At 37.2% G+C, this 19,520-nt stretch overlaps 1 protein-coding gene across 7 annotated transcripts in view; it reads right to left on the bottom strand.

The window, feature by feature from the left end:
- LIN52 (lin-52 DREAM MuvB core complex component) overlaps window positions 1-19,520 on the bottom strand; it is a 120,210-nt gene that overhangs the window by 92,781 nt on the left and 7,909 nt on the right. For 4 of the 7 annotated variants that reach the window (XR_003435553.1, XM_027119984.1, XM_027119986.1 and 1 more), the window contains exons 4-5: window positions 16,251-16,317; window positions 14,253-14,336 (exon numbers count right to left, since the gene is read on the bottom strand). Coding sequence is in view for 5 of the 7 variants with exons in the window: in XM_027119984.1 (XP_026975785.1) it covers window positions 14,253-14,336; window positions 16,251-16,317 (151 nt within the window). In the remaining 2 variants the exon portion in view is untranslated. Of the gene's footprint in view, window positions 1-9,276; window positions 10,555-11,703; window positions 11,707-13,122; window positions 13,288-14,252; window positions 14,337-16,250; window positions 16,318-19,520 lie in introns of those variants that run through there. The other 3 variants (XR_003435554.1, XM_027119985.1, XM_027119983.1) reach the window with 3 other exon arrangements.

Genomic DNA, 19,520 nt, shown 5'->3' with positions numbered 1-19,520 from the left:
TGCCCCTGACTTAACAGCTTACCATTCCTTTTGTTCCCAAACTTCTGGAAGGACATGCTAAGGATGGGAAATGAAGTATCATTAACTTTCACTTTGCTATTCATCACTTGCTTAAAATGATCAATTGTTGTTAATGGATCTAGTCATTTTTATTTAGAAACAGTCCATAAAAGAGTTTAAAATTTTAACTGTGCAGGATATTAGAAGATAGATCTTTCAGGTAACTATAATTTTGTTTCTAGAATGGGACATAATTTTTCTTTATTTTTTTAGATAGCTTTCCCCTATTCAGAATAGAATGTAACCATTGTTGATGATTTAGAAATTTCAGAAAAAAATTTTTTTTTAAATCACTCAAGATAGCCATTAAAACATACTGGTATTTTTCCTTCCAGTCATTTGTCTACACCCATGCTCTCAAAACAAAACAAAAAAGAGAAAAAAGAAAAGGAAGGAAAAAAAACTGCTGACTTGTGTTCTGCAGTTTTTCATTTGCATTTTCACTTGGAATTATCCTTACATATAATGAGCATTCTTCTGTCCTTAAATGCTCTTTATTGCTTTAACAAGATTTTTAATGGCTATACTGTCTTCTACTGTATAAATAAACTATAATTCACTTGGTTATTCAATGTTGACTTTAAATTCTTTCACTATGTACATCCCCTTACCTATTATACATTTTGTAGAACTACGCAGAATGCTACTTTGAAACCAACCCTGAACAAATTAATTTAAGCCCTGCCTGCTTACCTCCATCCTTCTCCTCCCCACCCCCAAATCAGAAGAGAATAAAACACCCCAAGCATTTTACGGTAAAATCCTCTTTGTGTGTAAAACCATTTCAGAGGCAATGTTGGGTTTATGAAATAACTTGACTAATGGATAAAAGATATGAATGCTTATAAGCCTTAAAGGTAATTTGAGGCTTTGTGTATCCTAATTTGTTAACCAAGGGAAAAATGAGAAATAATGGCATGTTTTTTTCCCCATTATCGTAATACATTTTTAAAAACAAAATTCTTAAGACTAAGTTGACAATTTCTAATTATAAGGAATACCCCTAATCCCTTCAAAGTGCGATTTCTAGATTTTATACTGTATTACTACCTAAATAGGATGCCATGCTAATGACTATGGTGAGATGGTATGGTAATGCATAAAACAAAGAAAACAACTGGTACTTGAGAAATGCAGATTACAACACTGCCCATACGGTGCTTTTGAATCAAGTTTGCTGGCTTTATTTTTCAGGTTAAAATAATTCAAATTATATTTTCTTCAATTCCAGTCCTTGTTAACAGAGATGATCAAGAAACATGAAAAAAGTTCATTTTTACAAGTGAAGAAATGAACATAAAAACAAGATATTAATATTCTGCCTATCAAGTTGCCAATGACTTTAAAAACTTATAATACTTGGTGTTAGCAAGGAGGTAGGGGTAGGAAAGGCCTTTCTGGAAGACAATTTGGCAGTATACTTCCTTCTCAATTAGAGATCCCACAAATCTCCAACTATATGTAAAATTCAGTCTTCACTCATAGGAAGACTTAACCCTGGCGCTGATATAATCCAAATGTTGCTGTTAATTAATAGATGCGTCAACATCAAATATTTTGGGCCAATTACAGTTATTCAAATGTAAACTACTGAAATTTTTTTCTAGTTAACAAAGATTTGGATGTCTACCATATACAAAGGCCATAACAATTTCCTGAATAGCTATAGGTAGCTAACTGAATGAAAAAGAACTACTGTGGAAGAAAACTATGTGAACGTAATTTATTCAACTGAGAGGCTTAATGATCTGCCAAAGCTTATAGGAACCCCAAAAATCCATTTCTGAAGTTATGAATATCCTATTTCACACACTCATTTCCCTGAGAAAACAAATAACTATCTAAAACATTACATGTTACCTAGGTGATGTGACTAGACAAAAGCATTGTTTTCATCCTATTAATAACACCAACCTATACAAATGTACTTATTGTACTTTTGTACTTGTTTCTAAAACAACTGTACTTATTTCTAAAACAATTCAGATGCCTGCCTACTAAGGGACATGTAAAATAATTAGGTGATTTTTTTAGTTTAACCAAATCTCTCTCCTCTTTCTGACTTCCCTGTCATTAAGCAGGCTCAAAACATCATGGTAAATTCTAATCACAGTTTACCCCCTAAGATTCATCCAGACAGTTTACCTACCTAGTCCTGAAAATGATATACCTGAAACATCTACTGTTGGTATGCTTCTTTCCATTATCACTGCCACCATTCATTCAAGCCCTCAATTCTTCTTGCTGGACTCACAGTCCTTGCTAGCTTCCAGCCTCCTGTCTCTACCATTACATTCTGTCCTATGCATGATGCCTCTTAAAGGTGTGTGACTTCCCTACTCAGAAATTTTCAGTGGTAGAATTTTTAATGACACAGAAAAATACTTAAGATAGAATGAATGGGAAAAAAAGCATAGGCAAAAACTATATACATATACTATAGCCTCGGTTATGTTAAAAAGCATGTCTGTATATACATATGGGAACAAGAAAAAATGTAAACACACACATCCCTACATAAAGAGAAAAGGGAGCGCCAGGAAACACATCAAATGTTAACAGTAGTTATCTCTTACTTGTAAGGCTATGGTCATTTCTACTTTCTTCTTTATAATAAACAGATTTGTGGTAAAGTGTCTTTTAGTAAATAAAGTATCTCTACAAACCATCTATAATGAAAATATAGTTAATGTTATAGCCATTAAAATACTTTTTAAAGAATATTTCACATGCTCCCCATTACCTATGTCTAATTCCTCACCCCCAAGAGTACAAGGCCCTCCTCAGTCCAGGCCCCATCTCCCTACTCTTATTCCTTATGACCTCTAATATAAACTGGGCTCCTTAAAGACCAGATTAAATCACTCATACTGTTCCTTGAGCTGTTCTTTCAAACTTCCTTGCTCCAAATGTTCACTCCACCTGGAATATGGTCCCTTCCCATTTCCATCCATCAAAAACCTGTGTTGTTTAAGGTCTATTTTCAATGATCCAGAAATAGCAAATACTACCACACCCCTTTCCCTGGTCCACAGCAGACAACACTAATTGACTTATCTGAATCAAGATTCCTCAAAATCCTCAATTCAGCAGCCCTAGGAAATCCTTACTAATCAATCTACGTTGACATACAAAATGAAACTTATCTGCCATTCCTGTAGCAATCTAATGTAATTGCCTCTTCTCCCCTATCCCAAAAGTTCTTAGTACTCTATGGAGCTTATCTCCTCTACCTTCCATTCAGAATCATTTACTTGGGGCTTCCCTGGTGGCGCAGTGGTTGAGAGTCCGCCTGCCGAGGTTTGTGCCCCAGTCCGGGAAGATCCCACATGCCGCGGAGCAGCTAGGCCCGTGAGCCATGGTCGCAGAGCCTGTGCTCCGCAACGGGAGAGGTCACAACAGTGAGAGGCCCGAGTACCGCAAAAAAAAAAAAAAAAGGAATCATTTACTTAATTGTTTTATCTCCCTTTCCTACTAGACTTTAATCTGCACAAGGGCAGTAATTATGTCTTATTCATCTTCATATCCCCTACAGAACCTTGTAGGAAGTAGGCACTCAAACAGTTGCTGAATTGAACACTTCCTTCTTTTGCTATTATCTCATCACTCAAAATGGCTAAGTATTTGAAAGCTTTATTTTTGTTTATAAATTTATTTATTTACTTTTGGCTGCACTGGGTCTTCGTTGCTGCACACGGGCTTTCTCTAGTTGTGGTGAGCGGGGGGTTTACTCTTCACTGCGGTGCGCGGGCTTCTCATTGCGGTGGCTTCTCTTGTTGTGGAGCACGGGCTCTAAGCGCGCGGGCTTCAGTAGTTGTGGCTTGCAGGCTCCAGAGCTCAGGCTCAGTAGTTGTGGCACACGGGCTTAGTTGCTCCGCAGCATGTGGGATCTTCCCGGACCAGGCTTCGAACCCGTGTCCCCTGAACTGGCAGGCGGATTCTCAACCACTGCACCACCAGGGAAGTCCCTGAAAGCTTTATTTTAAAACAATTACATTCTTCTTGAAAATCTAAGCTTATTTCATCAATTTTAGCTAACATTCCTATTTTAATTTAATAAGGCATTGTCTGATACCACTTGATAACCAGGAGAGTCAAAGGACAGAACAAGATAAACTGAGATGAGAGAGCTGAACCCATTCTGAGGGTCTTACACCCAGGTATGGAAGCTATTGAATTAAACTACCACGTTTTTGGTTTTTTCTACCCATCTCCTTCATCAAAAGCAAAATGTTATTTCTGACAATAGGGAAACAGAGCATCAAAAATACACATTGCTTAAGAAGGGAATTTTTGGGCTTCCCTGGTGGCACAGTGGTTGAGAGTCCGCCTGCCAATACAGGGGACACGGGTTCGTGCCCCGGTCCGGGAAGATCCCACATGCCACAGAGTGGCTAGGCCCGTGAACCATGGCCGCTGAGCCTGCGCGTCCGGAGCCTGTGCTCCGCAACGGGAGAGGCCACAACAGTGAGAGGCCCGCGTACCACAAAAAAACAAAAAAAACAAAAAAACAAACAAGAAGGGAATTTTTTTTTTAATGTGGAGAGATGAAAAGGAAAAATAAAAAGTTAAAAATCAGGTAAGGCATCAACAAAGTTAGGCAAGTAGTCCAGTAAAGACATAAGAATTTGTACCTAAATCAGAAACCCAGTTCAAGAGATATGGGTAGAGGAAAAGCCAGAAGTACAGTAAGACTCATACTGCCATCTAGAGGTTAAAGGCTAGTGAAAAATCATTTTTCTCCTCAATCAATCAAGTACAGTTAATTTAACTTTTAACTATTATAGATAGAGGTACAGGCTTTGTAAAGTAAGCCAGTCAAAGAAGTCTGATGTCAGGCCACAAAGAAGAATATCCAGGGTGTAAGAGTCCCACCTATTCTCTCCCTGCCCTCCTTCACAGATTAAAATAAGAAATTAAAAGAGCTAACTGTTCTTTACAATTTTCTCTATATGGGAAACAATTTCTAACTACTACAAATGGTCACTTTTTCAAAAACCACATACCTAGATGGTGGAGAAGTCTACTTTACCACAGCCTAGCTTGGAAGCAGAAGTTTTTCTTTGGTACCACCACCAAAGAAAGTTGTACCAGGGAATTCCCTGGTGGTCCAGTGCCTAGGGCTCTGAACTTCCACTGCAGGGAGTGAGGGTTCCATCCCTGGTTGGGGAACTAAGATCCTGCATGCTCCGCCACATGGACAAGAAATAAATAAAAAAGAAAGAAAAGAAAAGAGGGGCTTCCCTGGTGGCGCAGCGGTTGAGAGTCTGCCTGCCGATGCAGGGGACATGGGTTCGTGCCCCGGTTTTGGGAGGATCCCACATGCCGCGGAGCGGCTGGGCCCGTGAGCCATGGCCGGTGAGCCTGCGCATCCGGAGCCTGTGCTCCGCAACGGGAAAGGCCACGGCAGTGAGAGGCCCACATACCGAAAAAAAAAAAAAAGAAGAGAAAAGAGAAAGGGAGGAAAGAAGGAAGGAAGTTGTACCAAATAATTTCTGGTACAGACAACTTCATCAGTGTAGACTACAGGGATGACATAGGTTTTAACGGGGAAGTCTCAACCTTTTTTACAATAAAATGCTGCTTTTTAAAAACTGGTAAGTGATTAAATTTAGCCAAATAATAGTCCTACCGAAACAGCTAAATGAACATACAGGATTAAATGATAAATTAGCAGAAGCAACTACTTATATCAAAATAAGCTAAATTTCTTAAAGCTTTTTTAGACAGTAATATACTCAGTGTGATCTTATTTACTTAATAACTTTTTACCAATCTTTTCTTTATAATACAAGGTAATTTCAAACCAGTACAAGTAAATGAGTATAAATCAAATTGAGATTTTTATTATATGGTATATGGTGAAGTGTAATCAACAACAAATGCATCAGATTCAACCTCTTCATGATAAAAACACTCAACAAACTAAGAATAAAAGATAACATCCTCAGGGAATTCTTTGGCAGTCCAGTGGTTAGGACTCCATGCTTTCACTGCCATGGCACGAGTTCAATCCCTGGTCAGGGAAATAAGATCCCACAAGCCTCACAGTGCAGCCAAAAAAAAAAAAGGATAACATCCTCAAACTGACAAAGGGCATGTACAAAAAACCTAATATCAGACTTAGTGCTTTCTCCCTAAGATCAGGAGGAACACAAGAATGTCCACTCTTGCCACTTCTATTTAACACTGTACTGGAATTTCTAGCCAGGGCAATTAGGCAAAAATTAAAAAAAGAAAAAAAAAGGAAAGGAAAAGAGAAAAGAAAGAAAGAAGGGAGGGAGGAAGAAAGGAAGGAAGGGCTGGATGATTGGAAATGAAGAAGTAAAATACCTCTATTTGCATATGACATAATTCTGTATAGAGAAAATCTTAAGTAATCTACTAAAACACAATTAGAACTAATAAATGAGTTCAGTAAAGTTGCAGGATATAAGATCAATATACAAAAATTAATTGCATTTCTCTACAGTAGCAGTGAGCAAACTGAAAATGAAATTAAGAAAACAATTCCATTTATAATAGCATCAAAAAATTAAAATACTTAGGAATAAATTTTAACAAATTAAGTGTAAAACTTATACTTTGAAAACTACAAAACATTGTTCAAAGAAATTAAAGGAGACCTGAATAAACAGAAAGACATACCACTTTCATGAATCACCTTAATTTCATTAAGATGGCAATACTCCCCAAACTGATCTACAGATTCAATGCAATCCTTACCAAAATCCCAGCTGACCTCGTTGCAACAACTGACAAGTTAAAATTCCTATGGAAATTCATCGGATCCAGAATAGCCAAAAACAAATCTTGAAAAAGAAGAACAAAGTTGGAAAACTCACACATTCCAATTTCAAAACTTATTACAAAGTTACAGTAATCAAGACAGTGAGGGACTGGCATAAGGACAGAAATATAGGTCAATGGAATAGAACTGAGAATCCAGAAATAAACCCTCATGTTTGTGGTCAATTGATTTTTAACAAAAATGCCAAGACAATTCAATGGGAAGGGAATAGTCTTTTCAACAAATGGTGCTGAAACAACTGGATATCCACACTCAGAAGAATGAATTGGGATCCCTACTTCACAATATATATGAAAAATTAATCTAAAATGGATCAAATACCTATAAGAGCTAAGAATAAAACTCTTAGAAGAAAGCACAGGCATAAATCTTTAGGACCTTAAATTAGGAAACGGTATCTTAGGTACGACATCAAAATGTAACCAACAAAAGAAATAACTGATAAATTGGACTTCATCAAAATTAAACTTTTGTGTCCCAAAGAATACCATCCAGAAAGTAAGAAGACAACCCACAGAATGTAAGAAAACCTTTTGCAAATTATATATTGAATAAGCGACCTGTTTCTAGAATAAAGAACTCATATAACTCAATAATAAAAATACAAATAATCCAATTTTAAAATGGGCAAACGATCTGAATACAGGTCTCTAAAGAAGATATACAACTAGCCAATAAGCACATGAAAACATGCTCAATATCACTAGTTATTAGGCAAATGCAAATCCAAACCACAATGAGATATCACTTCTCATAATATATCCACTAGGATGGATTATGTAATAATTTTTAAAAAACAAATAATAAGTATTGGCAAGGTGTTGAGAAATTGGAACCTTCATACACTGCTGGTGGGAATGTTAAATGGTGCAGAGTCAGTACTGAAAATAGTCTGACAGTTCCTCCAAAGGTTAGATGTAGAGTTACCATATGACCCAGAAATTCCACTCCTAGTTATAAGCTAAAGAGAACGAAAACATATGTCCACATAAATACCTGTACATGAATGCTCACAGCAGCATTATTCACACTAGCTGAATAGAGGAAATAACCCAAATGTCCACCAACTAGTGGATAAACATAATGTGAATAACTGGTAGATAAATAGATCTATACAGTAGAATATTATTCAATCCTAAAAATGAAATGAAGTATTGATACATGTTACAACATAGATGAACAATGAAAACACTATGTTAAGTGAAAGAAACCAGTCACAGAAGACCATATATTATATGACTCCATTTATATGAAATGTCCACAGTAGAAATTCATAGACACAGAAAGCATATCCTTGGTGGCCTAGGCCTATGGAGTTTGGGGGAAATGAGGAGTGACTGCTAATGGGTACAGAATTTCTTTGAGGGGTGACGAATATGTTCTAAAATTGATTGTGGTGATGGCTGCACAACTCTGAATATACCCAAAATCATTGAATTGCACACTATTAATAAATGAATTGCAGGGTATGTGAATTACATACCAGTAAAGCTATTATAAAAAAAAGGAAAAAGAAGAAATGCATCAGAACCCCAAGCTTTAGCCCTAGTTTCAAATGGCACGGTCTTCTGCTTTCCCAATCATCACATCCTATTTAAAAATATCTTGAATATAGCCAGTAAGTAGGTCATCTGCATAACTACTACAAGGTTTGTAGCTTTCAAAGATGGGGGAAACCTTTTTTAAAAAAGGACAAAAACTGTTGAGAATCAGTATTCAGTAGGATTTACTGGGTTCAATGGGTCTTAGGAATAAAACAAGGTACGTTCTGTTGCAACTTAACATGACTAAATCAGGATCATGCCCAGATCATAATAGCAATGGAGTAGGGGTCAGGTAGAAGATAAAACCAAACCATTACCAACAAGCTTCACACTATCTTTACTATGGGTGGTTGATCATCCACTGTCATAAGAGAAAAATTCCAGACATTATGAGAACTTCAAATGTTACTTCTCATCACTAAAACACAGACTATCCAGAAAAAGAACAATTTCTATACGCTTCCACTTTTTCAGTTTTAAGTCAGTGGATTTCATTTTAAAAATCTGTCATTTCGTGACTTCCCTGGTGGCCCAGTGGTTAAGAATCCGCCTGCCAATGCAGGGGACCACAGGTTTGATCCCTGGTCCGGGAAGATCTCACATGCCGTGGAGCAACTAAGCCCGTGTGCCACAACTACTGAGCCTGAGCTCTAGAGCCCGCAAGCCACAACTACTGAGCGCATGCTCCACAGCTACTGAAGCCCGCGTGCCTAAAGCCCCTGCTCCGCAACAAGAGAAGCCACTGCAATGAAAAGCCCACACACCGCAAAGAAGAGTAGCCCCTGCTCGCAGCAACTAGAAAAAACCTGCGCGCAGCAATGAAGACCCAATGCAGCCAAAAATAAAAATATATATACATAATAAAATAAATTTTTTTAATCTGTCATTTCATCTAAAGGCATCAAGCAGTTGATCATGCATTCAATCAGCAAATACACATTGCATGTTTACCATATGCCAGGTACTCTGTGGGCTACAAAGACAGCCCCAAAATATGATTCTCACCTTAAAGAGTTACAATTAATCCAAGAGACAAGACACGTACCAAAAATCTCCCAGAATGATAAAATGAAACAAACGAACTGCTCTAGGAGCAATTTGGGAGGCCAAGAAAGCGATTTCACTTTCCAGATCAGGTATAAAAAGGAAAGGCTGATAAAAGAGGTAGATTCTGGCTGAATAATGAAGGACAAATAAAAGTCCTAATATTAGAAATAGGTCAGGGAGGGTTTTCTGAGAAAAAGGAATAGCATGAATAGAATTAAGAAGATGGGGGAGTGTTCCGGGAAGAATATTTCAAATGAGGACAATGCATGGTGTTCTGGTAGAGGAGAAGTAAGAAGGCTAGACATTAGGCTCGGCCCCGAGTGAAGAGGATTCTGAATGCCATGCTAAGGAATCTGAATTTTATCATATGGGTAATGAAGTACTACTAATGACTTAAGAGCAAAGGACAAACAGAAGGAAATGGTACTTTGGAAAAATTAACCTGTTAGTGGTAAAAAAGATGGACTGATATGAGGTAGTTGAAAGGCAGGGAGGGCAGTTAGAAGGTGACTACAATAGTTTCAGTAAACAGGAAGGACACTGAACTCAGATGGAAGTAACAGAAATGGAATTCTTTATATGGTAAGGCAGTTTTTTATATTTTTCATGGGAATTTCACATAAATTAACTGCCCAAATCAAGTCAGAGGGCCCCAATCATGAAAAGCTATAAATACCTATACAAAACATTATTGCATTCCAAAATCTGCACACCAAAAGAGTTGTCTGAGACATAAAAATGTACCAAATCAAAGGGCAGGGTTCATCTTCCAAAAGACACAATCTAGTTACTATCAGCCCTAGAAGGTTCACATTATCTCTATACTAACATTTAACAATGCTCCAGGGAAGTGACAAACAATCTTGTTTTGAGGACAAATATTTTTTGCATTTTTTTCTTTCCATCATCTTTATCAGTGCAGATATTTGCATGAAAACAGGATCACTGGTCCTTGGGGATTCATCAGTTCCTATTGCTTATTTTTCATCCATGTCATCCTCTCAATTAATGCAGGAAAGAGGATTGAGAGAGACTTCGAAACACCAGATTAGGGTGTCAAGTAAATGTCAACCCCTAGAGTAGATGAATAATCTGTAAGGACAAAAAAAAGATCTTGTTTTTATGCAAATACACTATATACAATAAAACAAAGAGTTTGTATCCAAGAAGTCCACTCCGTATCAATGTGATTCTTTCCAACTCTAAATTTAAAAACTATTTTCTGTATGTCAGCTAATTGTTATGATTGGGGAAAATAACAATCAGTAGCAAAGCACTGCTACAGAAGTTGAAAGAAGGTTGAATTTTGAACTAGAAAATAATTTTGAAAACTCTCAGCTGTGCTCATAGAACTCGTCTGGCAGAATTTTGGTTCCATGCTTAAGGTGACTAAGCTAGGTGACTTCAAACCCCTACCTCCAAAGCCTTAAGTTTCAGAAATATAAATACTTAAAAATAATAATGATTTTAACTGTGTGGATTAAAAACTGAAACAAACCACACCAAGTTTTTGATTCTGTGGAAAGACATTAACACAGATTTATTGATGCTCAGAGAACCGATTCATTATTCTAAAAACTGATAAAGAGAAAGAATCATTCATCCAGTAAGAACAGCTTTCAAGGTAATAAATAATACATAGTCGATAAGATAAAGTTCTTTACAGAAAAATTCTAGCTAATAAGAAGGAATGACAGAATTAGTGTATTACCATTTCACAACCTATAATAAAATAGTGAATTTAGGCAGTTTTCAAAGGCTGCTAAAACTCTGGGTGTAAGGCTGATGAAGAATTTTACAATGAATAATAGATGAGGCTAGCAATACCTTTATCAATGAATTAATCTTAACATCACAAAGAGAGACAAGCAGACACGATGTACCCTTCTATAGGATGTATACAACACCATTTATGAAATACTCTTGTCAAATTGAAAATAAAAATAAAAATCAATCCTGTATTTGTGTGAGCTTCTAGATCTAGTTACTGGGAAATAAAAAGGGATAGATGGACATATTAAGCACTACCACAGGAATGTAAGCAAAAAAATCCAGAATGTGGAAAATTCTACAGAACAAATAACAATAAATGGCAAAGGAAAATAAACGGGAGGTGGAACTCTGACAGATTAAAAGAGACTTAAGAAACATATCAAATACAGTACCTTATTTAAATCCTGATTCAAACCAATCAACTATATAAAGACAATTATGAGTCAACCAGGAAATCTGAATCCTGACTGGCTATCTGATGATATTAAGCAAGTATATTAAAATTTTTTAGGCACAATAATGGAATTGCAGAGAGAGAGAATAATGGATTGAGAGAGAGAGAGAAAGAGAGAGTCCTTGTCTTTTGGACTCACATATGAAGTTATTTGGTAGTGAGACGATATGATGCCTGAGATTTGCTTTTAAGTAATTATATAGGTTGGTATAAGTGAAACAGATTGGCCATATGCTAACTATTGAAGCCAAGTCATAAGTATATGAGGTCAATATTCTACTCTCTCTCCTTTGGTATATGTTTAAAATTTTCCATAATAAAAAGTGGGGAAAAAATACTTCATTATCTTTCTCAGTAGGAAAATAGAAAAAGAAAAACTAATCAGAGGAAATTTAGTAATTTTATCTACAACAAACTAGAGACAACACTGTTGAAAAACACATTTGGTAATATAGCATCTTCTTGATATAATGAGCATAAAACTTTATTTCATAAGAAAAATTGACACAGAGATAAAGGATTGATCACTGTGATCATTACAGCATGTATTATCCAGAGCTAAAAACAGAATCAAGTTCTATACTGTACAAGCCTCGCATTCATGAATTTAATAATCACAGGGTTTTCATTATAAACCCTTGAGGTCCATGACATACACGGTAATCAGTAATTTTGCCAAGACATAAACGTTAATCACGAGAAATAAATGACTAGTACACAGGGGAGTTAGGTAACAATGAGTGAACCTAGCAGACCACCTAGCAACCATACCTCAAAGCAGTTTTTTGTTCTCTGCTCCTTGATTCATGAAGTGATTAAAAAATGTTTTCTTGGTAAAAGAATGTCACCTGCTAATGACAGTAATGGAAATAAAGAAAATATAAAGAGGACTAAGGAAGTGTTGTCTATTAGTCAAAAATTAGAAGTTTTAAATTATATTTTAAAGTGAAATGTTGAATTTGGTAGTAAAATCAATGATGTGGACAAATCCACTATATGCTCTATAAACAAGAGAAACAATTTGTGAAACTATTGTTGGGATTGTGCTAATCAGTACAAAACTTGCAGTTCTGAAGAAAGTTATAAGCTATAGTAGCCTCTCAAAATTGTGCATTTATGAAGGTCTCTGGAGGTACCTATCCAAGGAGAACAAAGTTCTAACCACTCTAATTATGTTGAGTATTTCTTTCAATTACAAAATGAAAATTTTCTACAATTCCTTTTCCAGTTTTATAATGAATACAGTATGGAAAGAGATATAGTTTCTAAAGAAATAATTTTAAACTACAAGAATGGGCAGCAGACAGGAATAGATGAGAACTTTAAAAGCATTACCCATGCTAGCAGATTATGTTCTTGGTCTGTTATATAACCCTTCCTTTGGGGAAGCAATCCTCCCCTATTGCATTCCACATGATTTGAGTCAGACTAACCATTCCAACCTGCCTCTGCAGCCAGGCCCCAGGCCTGGCTCATCTCGGTGCTCTTTGCTACTTGGCCAAAGGACTGGTTCCAGGATAGATATGTGAGCCAAGATGGAACAGTCAGAGTCCTCCCCAGGACCTTTCTTCTGGAATGTTCAGAAAAGATGTTCTTTCCTTTGGGATTACAAGATTTAAAGACATGAACTGGAGTTCCTACTGGCCACCTTCCCCAGTGCTAGATCAAAGAAGAATAATAACTCATGAGTGAAGCAGAGCTTTGAGATGCAAAACTCAAAAAGTAAGAACAAGAGCACATTCCAAAGACATTATTAAGAGTCATGGATCTGGGGAGGGATGGACTGGGAGTTCGGGATTAGTAGATGCAAACTACTACATTTAGAATGGATGAACAAGGTCCTACTGTATATAGCACAGGGAGCTATATCAAATCTCCTGAGATAAACCATAATGAAAAAGAACATAAAAAAGAATGTATATACATGTATAACTGAGTCACTTTGCTGTACAGCAGAAATTACTACAACATTGTAAATCAACTATACTTCAGGGACTTCCCTGGTGGTCCAGTGGCTAAGACTCCCCACTCCCAATGCAGGGGACCCGGGTTCGATCCCTGGTCAGGGAACTAGATCCCAAATGCCACAACTAAGAGTTCACATGCCGCAACTAAAGATCCCGCATGCCACAACGAAGAACCCGCGTGCCACAACTAAGACCTGGCACAGCTAAATAAATAAATAATATTTTTAAAAAACTATACTTCAATAAAAAGTAAATAAATAATGAGTCATGGCTCTAGAGATGCTCAAAGCTATTTCTACTCCTAGAATTTTGATTTATGTGAATAAAATCCTTCTTTTGCTTAAGCTAGTTTGACGACATTCTATCACTTAAAACTCTAAGAGTTTCCAATATATTTTCATTGTACGGCGAAAAACAACTTGTAACCTAGTAAACTCAGTAATTATTCCAGCACACTCTATCATAAGTGGCATACTTTTGATTACAATGGCTTCTTACCTTTAAAACACCTAATAAAGATACTTTCTGAATTATGACAGAACTCATCACGAAATATACAACATGCAACCCTGAATAAATGTGATCTGGGTACTCACACTCATCCAGCCCCAACTGATAGGCCAGGTTCTGAAGGCCTCGTACCTTCTCCATCAAATTAGCTGTGGTGAGGCTCCCCAGTTCTGAAACAGAATCATTTATTTCATTACCATTTCTTTCCACTGCTTTCTAGTAACAACTCACTCAGGTTGTAAATCCTTGTTATAAATGTTTTCAAGTTTAATTCCTATAGAAAAATAGAAAAAGGATTCATCTCTTCTCATCCAATCATTCCCCCTACATACACACACACACACACAGGCATACCAGTGAATTTTCCACCACTGCAAAATGCCTCAGATGAGCTTACCCACTTAATGAGAAGAGAGTCATCATAGACACAATAGCAAATTATGTGTTTTATCCTGAGGATCCTTTTATTACATTCATTTTGCCAATCACACAAAATGAATACACCATTAAAATATGAAACTTGTGATCCGACACAGAATTGAGAAAGCCTACAGACAGATCTCTGTCTCACTGTCATTTACAAGTCCTCATTATTCCAATTAATAAAACATCAATAAAACACTCTTCCCTATTTCCCTAAGTTTAGAAAACAAAGACTAAATATTAATCCAAACTTTACCTTCAAATCAAATTCCTATAAAAATTTTTACGTTTACCAGATAAGAAGACAGTATACTTAAAATAAAAACTTACTTTCCGAGATTTTCCTTTAAATAGCACCCAATTCCTTTTAGGTTTTAGACATAGGTCAATTTGCATGAAACATAATGCTCTGATCCCTTTCTAAAACTTTAAAGTTTCCTTAGAAAATACATGCTGATGGGATATTATATAAATGTCTGTTTGGAACATTACAACAATGAACCCGAGATGCCCTTGAGACTTAATTTTCCCTTGGCTGGAGGAGGGGATCTGCTTTTAAGCATTTCATGCAGAATGAATTACTTCTGAAATCAAATAGAGGTGTTATTTTCTGCAACTTATCATGCCACACTCATTATCTATATCTGGAGTAAGTAGGCTTTCTTGATCTGTTCAGCTGCTTAAATAGCTTAAGAATCCCAGATTTTTTACCTTAACTTCAGTCTATTACTTCACAACCATCATGAATCTTATCACCAGAAGGATGATAAAAAAATTAAATAAAGTAGAGCAAAATCAAGGAAAATTAATGTTTTTTAATTTAAATTTCTACTTTGTGGTTGAGTTCCAAGTCATTTATCAGACAACAATATTCACTACTTACAGTATTCTTTATGAGAGAAACTGATGAGATAGAAAGAACTAAAAGACAGCTCTTAACCCACTAAGGGGCTGTCAGTTAATAGTCCTGGCAGCAATATATGGCAGTAAATCCTAAATAAAGCACTTGTGTTATAGCGGTAAGAGACTAGTCTTAAAAAGATCATGGCTTGCAGCTTCCCTGGTGGCACAGTGGTTGAGAGTCTGCCTGCTAATGCAGAGGACGCGGGTTCGTGCCCTGATCCAGGAAGATCCCACATGCCGTGGAGCAGCTGGGCCCGTGAGCCATGGCCACTGAGCCTGCGCGTCCGGAGCCTGTGCTCCACAACGGGAGAAGCCACAACAGTGAGAGGCCCGCGAGAAAAAAAAAAAAAAAAAAAGATCAGGGTTTAAATTTTAACTCTTTCTAATAAACGTTGGTTAAGTTAACCTCCGAAACTTAGATATCATACCTAACTCACAGAACCTGTATAAGAATTAAATAAGAAAATTTATGTGAGAACTTTTACTTAACTCTACGCATCATACAAAATAAAGTTAATATTAAAGGAATTTAGCAGCAAAAGAAATCATTATTACTGAGTCTTGAATTGGCAGGATTTCTACACATGGAAAAGTAGAGAAGGGCATTTAGACATGAAGAACCATGAATAAGGATGGTTAAATAGGCAATTTGAAGCCAAGAATACTGGTAAGGGAATAAAGAGAGAAAAATTGGAATGGTAGTTTGTTGAGGAGCATAAATGTCAGGTTAAAGGTTAAACGTCACCAGCACTGCTTACCTTTCAACATGTCGATATCGTCACGTTCTATTTCAGCCATCCATTTGGGTGGAGAGCTAGTAATAGGCTGTCAGAAAATAAGAATATATCCATTCAGATATATGCAAAGTATGAAGAGACCCTACTCTTCTTTCTTATAAGAAAAGGAGTTTTTCACACAGCCTTTAGGTTGTTTGAAAATACTGGCAAATTATAATTTCAAAGACCTAGATTTCTCCAGGTTCAGATATGGCCTACAAATAAAACCCTTAGAAAATAATACTGCTCATCTTTAAAAGCTGGTTTTAAAGAAATGATCTTGGAAGAATTAGGTCTGACCACTGTTACTGTTGTATGCATAAAAGATTGGTATAGTTGTGAAAGAAATTACTTGAAATTCAGTACTGGTGAAAGCCTCCAACTGAACTGTTTGAAACAATAATCAGGAAGTAACATTCTCTGGCAGAGGAGAAGATTCAAAGAAGAACCAAAAATAAGAAAATCTTCAATCTGAATGAGAGAAGATTGGAATGATCATTACTTGAAATTTCATTTTATTGTAAACATTTCAGAAAACTTTAGAATTTTAAGTTTCTTTTCATTTCTGAAAGTGAACTTACAAAACATGAAAGAGAACCCATTCTTGGAATAGCTTTGGAGTAACAGTTTTCAATCCTGGTTGCACATGAGAATCATCTGTGTAACTATAAAAAAATACAGACAACTAGGCCATAACCCAGATGTACTGATTTAGAATATCAGGGTCTGGGAGAGGGTCTCGTGGAAAGAATGGAGCAAGGGCATTACATATGTATTTTTTATTATTTATTTATTTTTATTTTTTTTTGCGGTACGCGGGCCTCTCACTGTTGTGGCCTCCCGTCGTGGAGCACAGGCTCCGGACGTGCAGGATCAGTGGCCATGGCTCACGGGCCCAGCCACTCCGCGGCATGTGGGATCTTCCCGGACGGGGGCACGAACCCATGTCCTCTGCATCGGCAGGCAGACTCTCAACCACTGCGCCACCAGGGAAGCCCTCTTTTTCTTTTTTTTTAATTGAAGTATAACTGCCATATAACATTATATTAGTTTCCGGTGTATAGCATAATAATTCAATATTTGTGTAAATTGTGAAATGATTGCCACAATAAGTCCAGTTAACATCTATCACCATACATGGCTACAAAAATTTTTTTCTTGTGATGAGAACTTTTAAGATCTATTCTCTTAGCAACTTTCAAATATGCAATACAGTATTACTAACTATAGTCACCATGCTGTACATTACAAATCCAGGACTTATTTATTCCTTTTCCGTTTTTTTTTTTGCTGTACGTGGGCATCTCACTGTTTCGGCCTCTTCCGTTGCAGAGCACAGGCTCCGGACGCGCAGGCTCAGCGGCCATGGGTCACAGGCCCAGCCGCTCTGCAGCATGTGGGATCTTCCCGGACCAGGGCACGAACCCGTGTCCCCTGCATCAGCAGGCAGACTCTCTACCACTGCACCACCAGGGAAGCCCCCTTTTCCTTTTTTAAAAATTAACATTTATTTGGCACTCTGTGACAAGCAGAACACTTTACATGCATCATGTCATTTAATTTCCAAATCAACCCTATGAAACAGGTATTATTATCCTCCTCATTTTACAAATTAAAAAAAAAACAGATGTATAGGAAGATTATAAATCACTTGCCTCAGGTCACAAAGCTATTGGAGCCAGGATTCAAAACCCATGAAGTCTGAGTTCAAAAACCACTACTCTATACTACCTCACCTTGAAGGCTCTAGGTCAAATTCACCACTTCTACTCCAGCAGGGAATCGGACTATACCAGGGGATCTTAACCTGGGGCCCTGGGATGGCCCTGAACCCCTAGAAACAAAACTCAATATATATGTGCATACTTCTAGGGAAAAAGTGTAGATATTTAATCAGATTTTCAAAAAACACCATGCTCTAATAAAAGTTTTCAAAAAACCACTTATTTATATTTACAACTTAAAGTACTTAGTTGTAACGCATATAATTAACTAAACTAAAAATTCATTATGAATGAGAATTTAAGAAAATTAAATCAGGTACTTTCTACTCAATCTACTAGATAAAATCTGATCTAATAATAATAGCTACAATGTACTGTTTATTAGTTCTTGCCCGTATGCAAAGTGTTTTACATGCATTATGGCATTTTATACTAAGTTCTATGAGGTACTTTCAGATGAGAAAACTAAGGCTCAAAAATGTTAGGAGGGCTTCCCTGGTGGCGCAGTGGTTGAGAGTTCGCCTGCCGATGCAGGGGACACGGGTTCGTGCCCCGGTCCAGGAGGATCCCACATGCCGCGAAGCGGCTGGGCCCGTGAGCCACGGCCGCTGAGCCTGTGCGTCCGGAGCCTGTGCTCCGCAACAGGAGAGGCCATAGCAGTGAGAGGCCCGCGTACCGCAAAAAAAAAAAAAAAAAAAGAAAAAGTTAGGAAACTTGCTCATGTCACAGATAGTAAAGTAGCAGATTCAGGACTCAAATCCAAGTGTGTCTGACTCCAAAGCCCTATGCTATCCTGTACTCCTCATGCTCAGGCCTTCCTGGACGCTAAAGTGGCACACTCCAGCTTTCATACAACCCTAGCTCCTGAAAAAAATGAAAGAGGCTACAAAGTCAGACTCCCTTTGAACAAACATGCTCATAGGACCTGAAAGCCACAGGCCCAGAAGAAGGGCCTTAATATTTAACTCAGCACCTTTAACCCTATTAATGAGTGGAGAATGCTAAGCATATGGTAAGGTACTAAGAGAGTTATATTACAAATCCCCAATTTGTTACTAGAAAGAGCATTAGCTTTGGAATCAGACAGATCTGTGCTCAAATCCTGGCCTGTCACTCACTAGGACTTGGGCAAGTAACTTAACTTCCAAGTTTCTCTGCCAGTCAGTGCTTTTAACTTTGGGCACAAATGCTTTTAGGTCTGGTATAATGAATATGGATGCTAGTAATTACACTTATGGGCTCAAAGCCTGGTTCTGCTATTTACAGCCTATGATCTTGGGTAACCTACTTAACCTCTTTGTGTCTATTTCTTTGTCTGTAAAATAGGGATAATAATAGTACCTATACCTCATATGTTTATTCTTTTTTTTTTTTTTTTTTTTTTTTGGCTGTACCATGCATCTTGCAGGATCTTAGTTCCCCAATCAGGGATTGAACCTGGGGCCACTGGCAGTGAAAAGTGCCGAGTCCTAACCACTGGACTGCCAGGGAAGTCTCCCTCACATGGTTTTGTAAACACTAAATAATG

This window comes from Aethalodelphis obliquidens, unplaced genomic scaffold (assembly GCF_003676395.1).
Source record: "Aethalodelphis obliquidens isolate GAN/ISIS:26980383/991018 unplaced genomic scaffold, ASM367639v1 scaffold21, whole genome shotgun sequence".
Taxonomy (NCBI): Eukaryota; Metazoa; Chordata; class Mammalia; order Artiodactyla; family Delphinidae; genus Aethalodelphis; species Aethalodelphis obliquidens.
The sequence above is the reverse complement of the archived record's forward strand: the minus strand, read 5'-3'. Positions and strand labels throughout refer to the sequence as shown.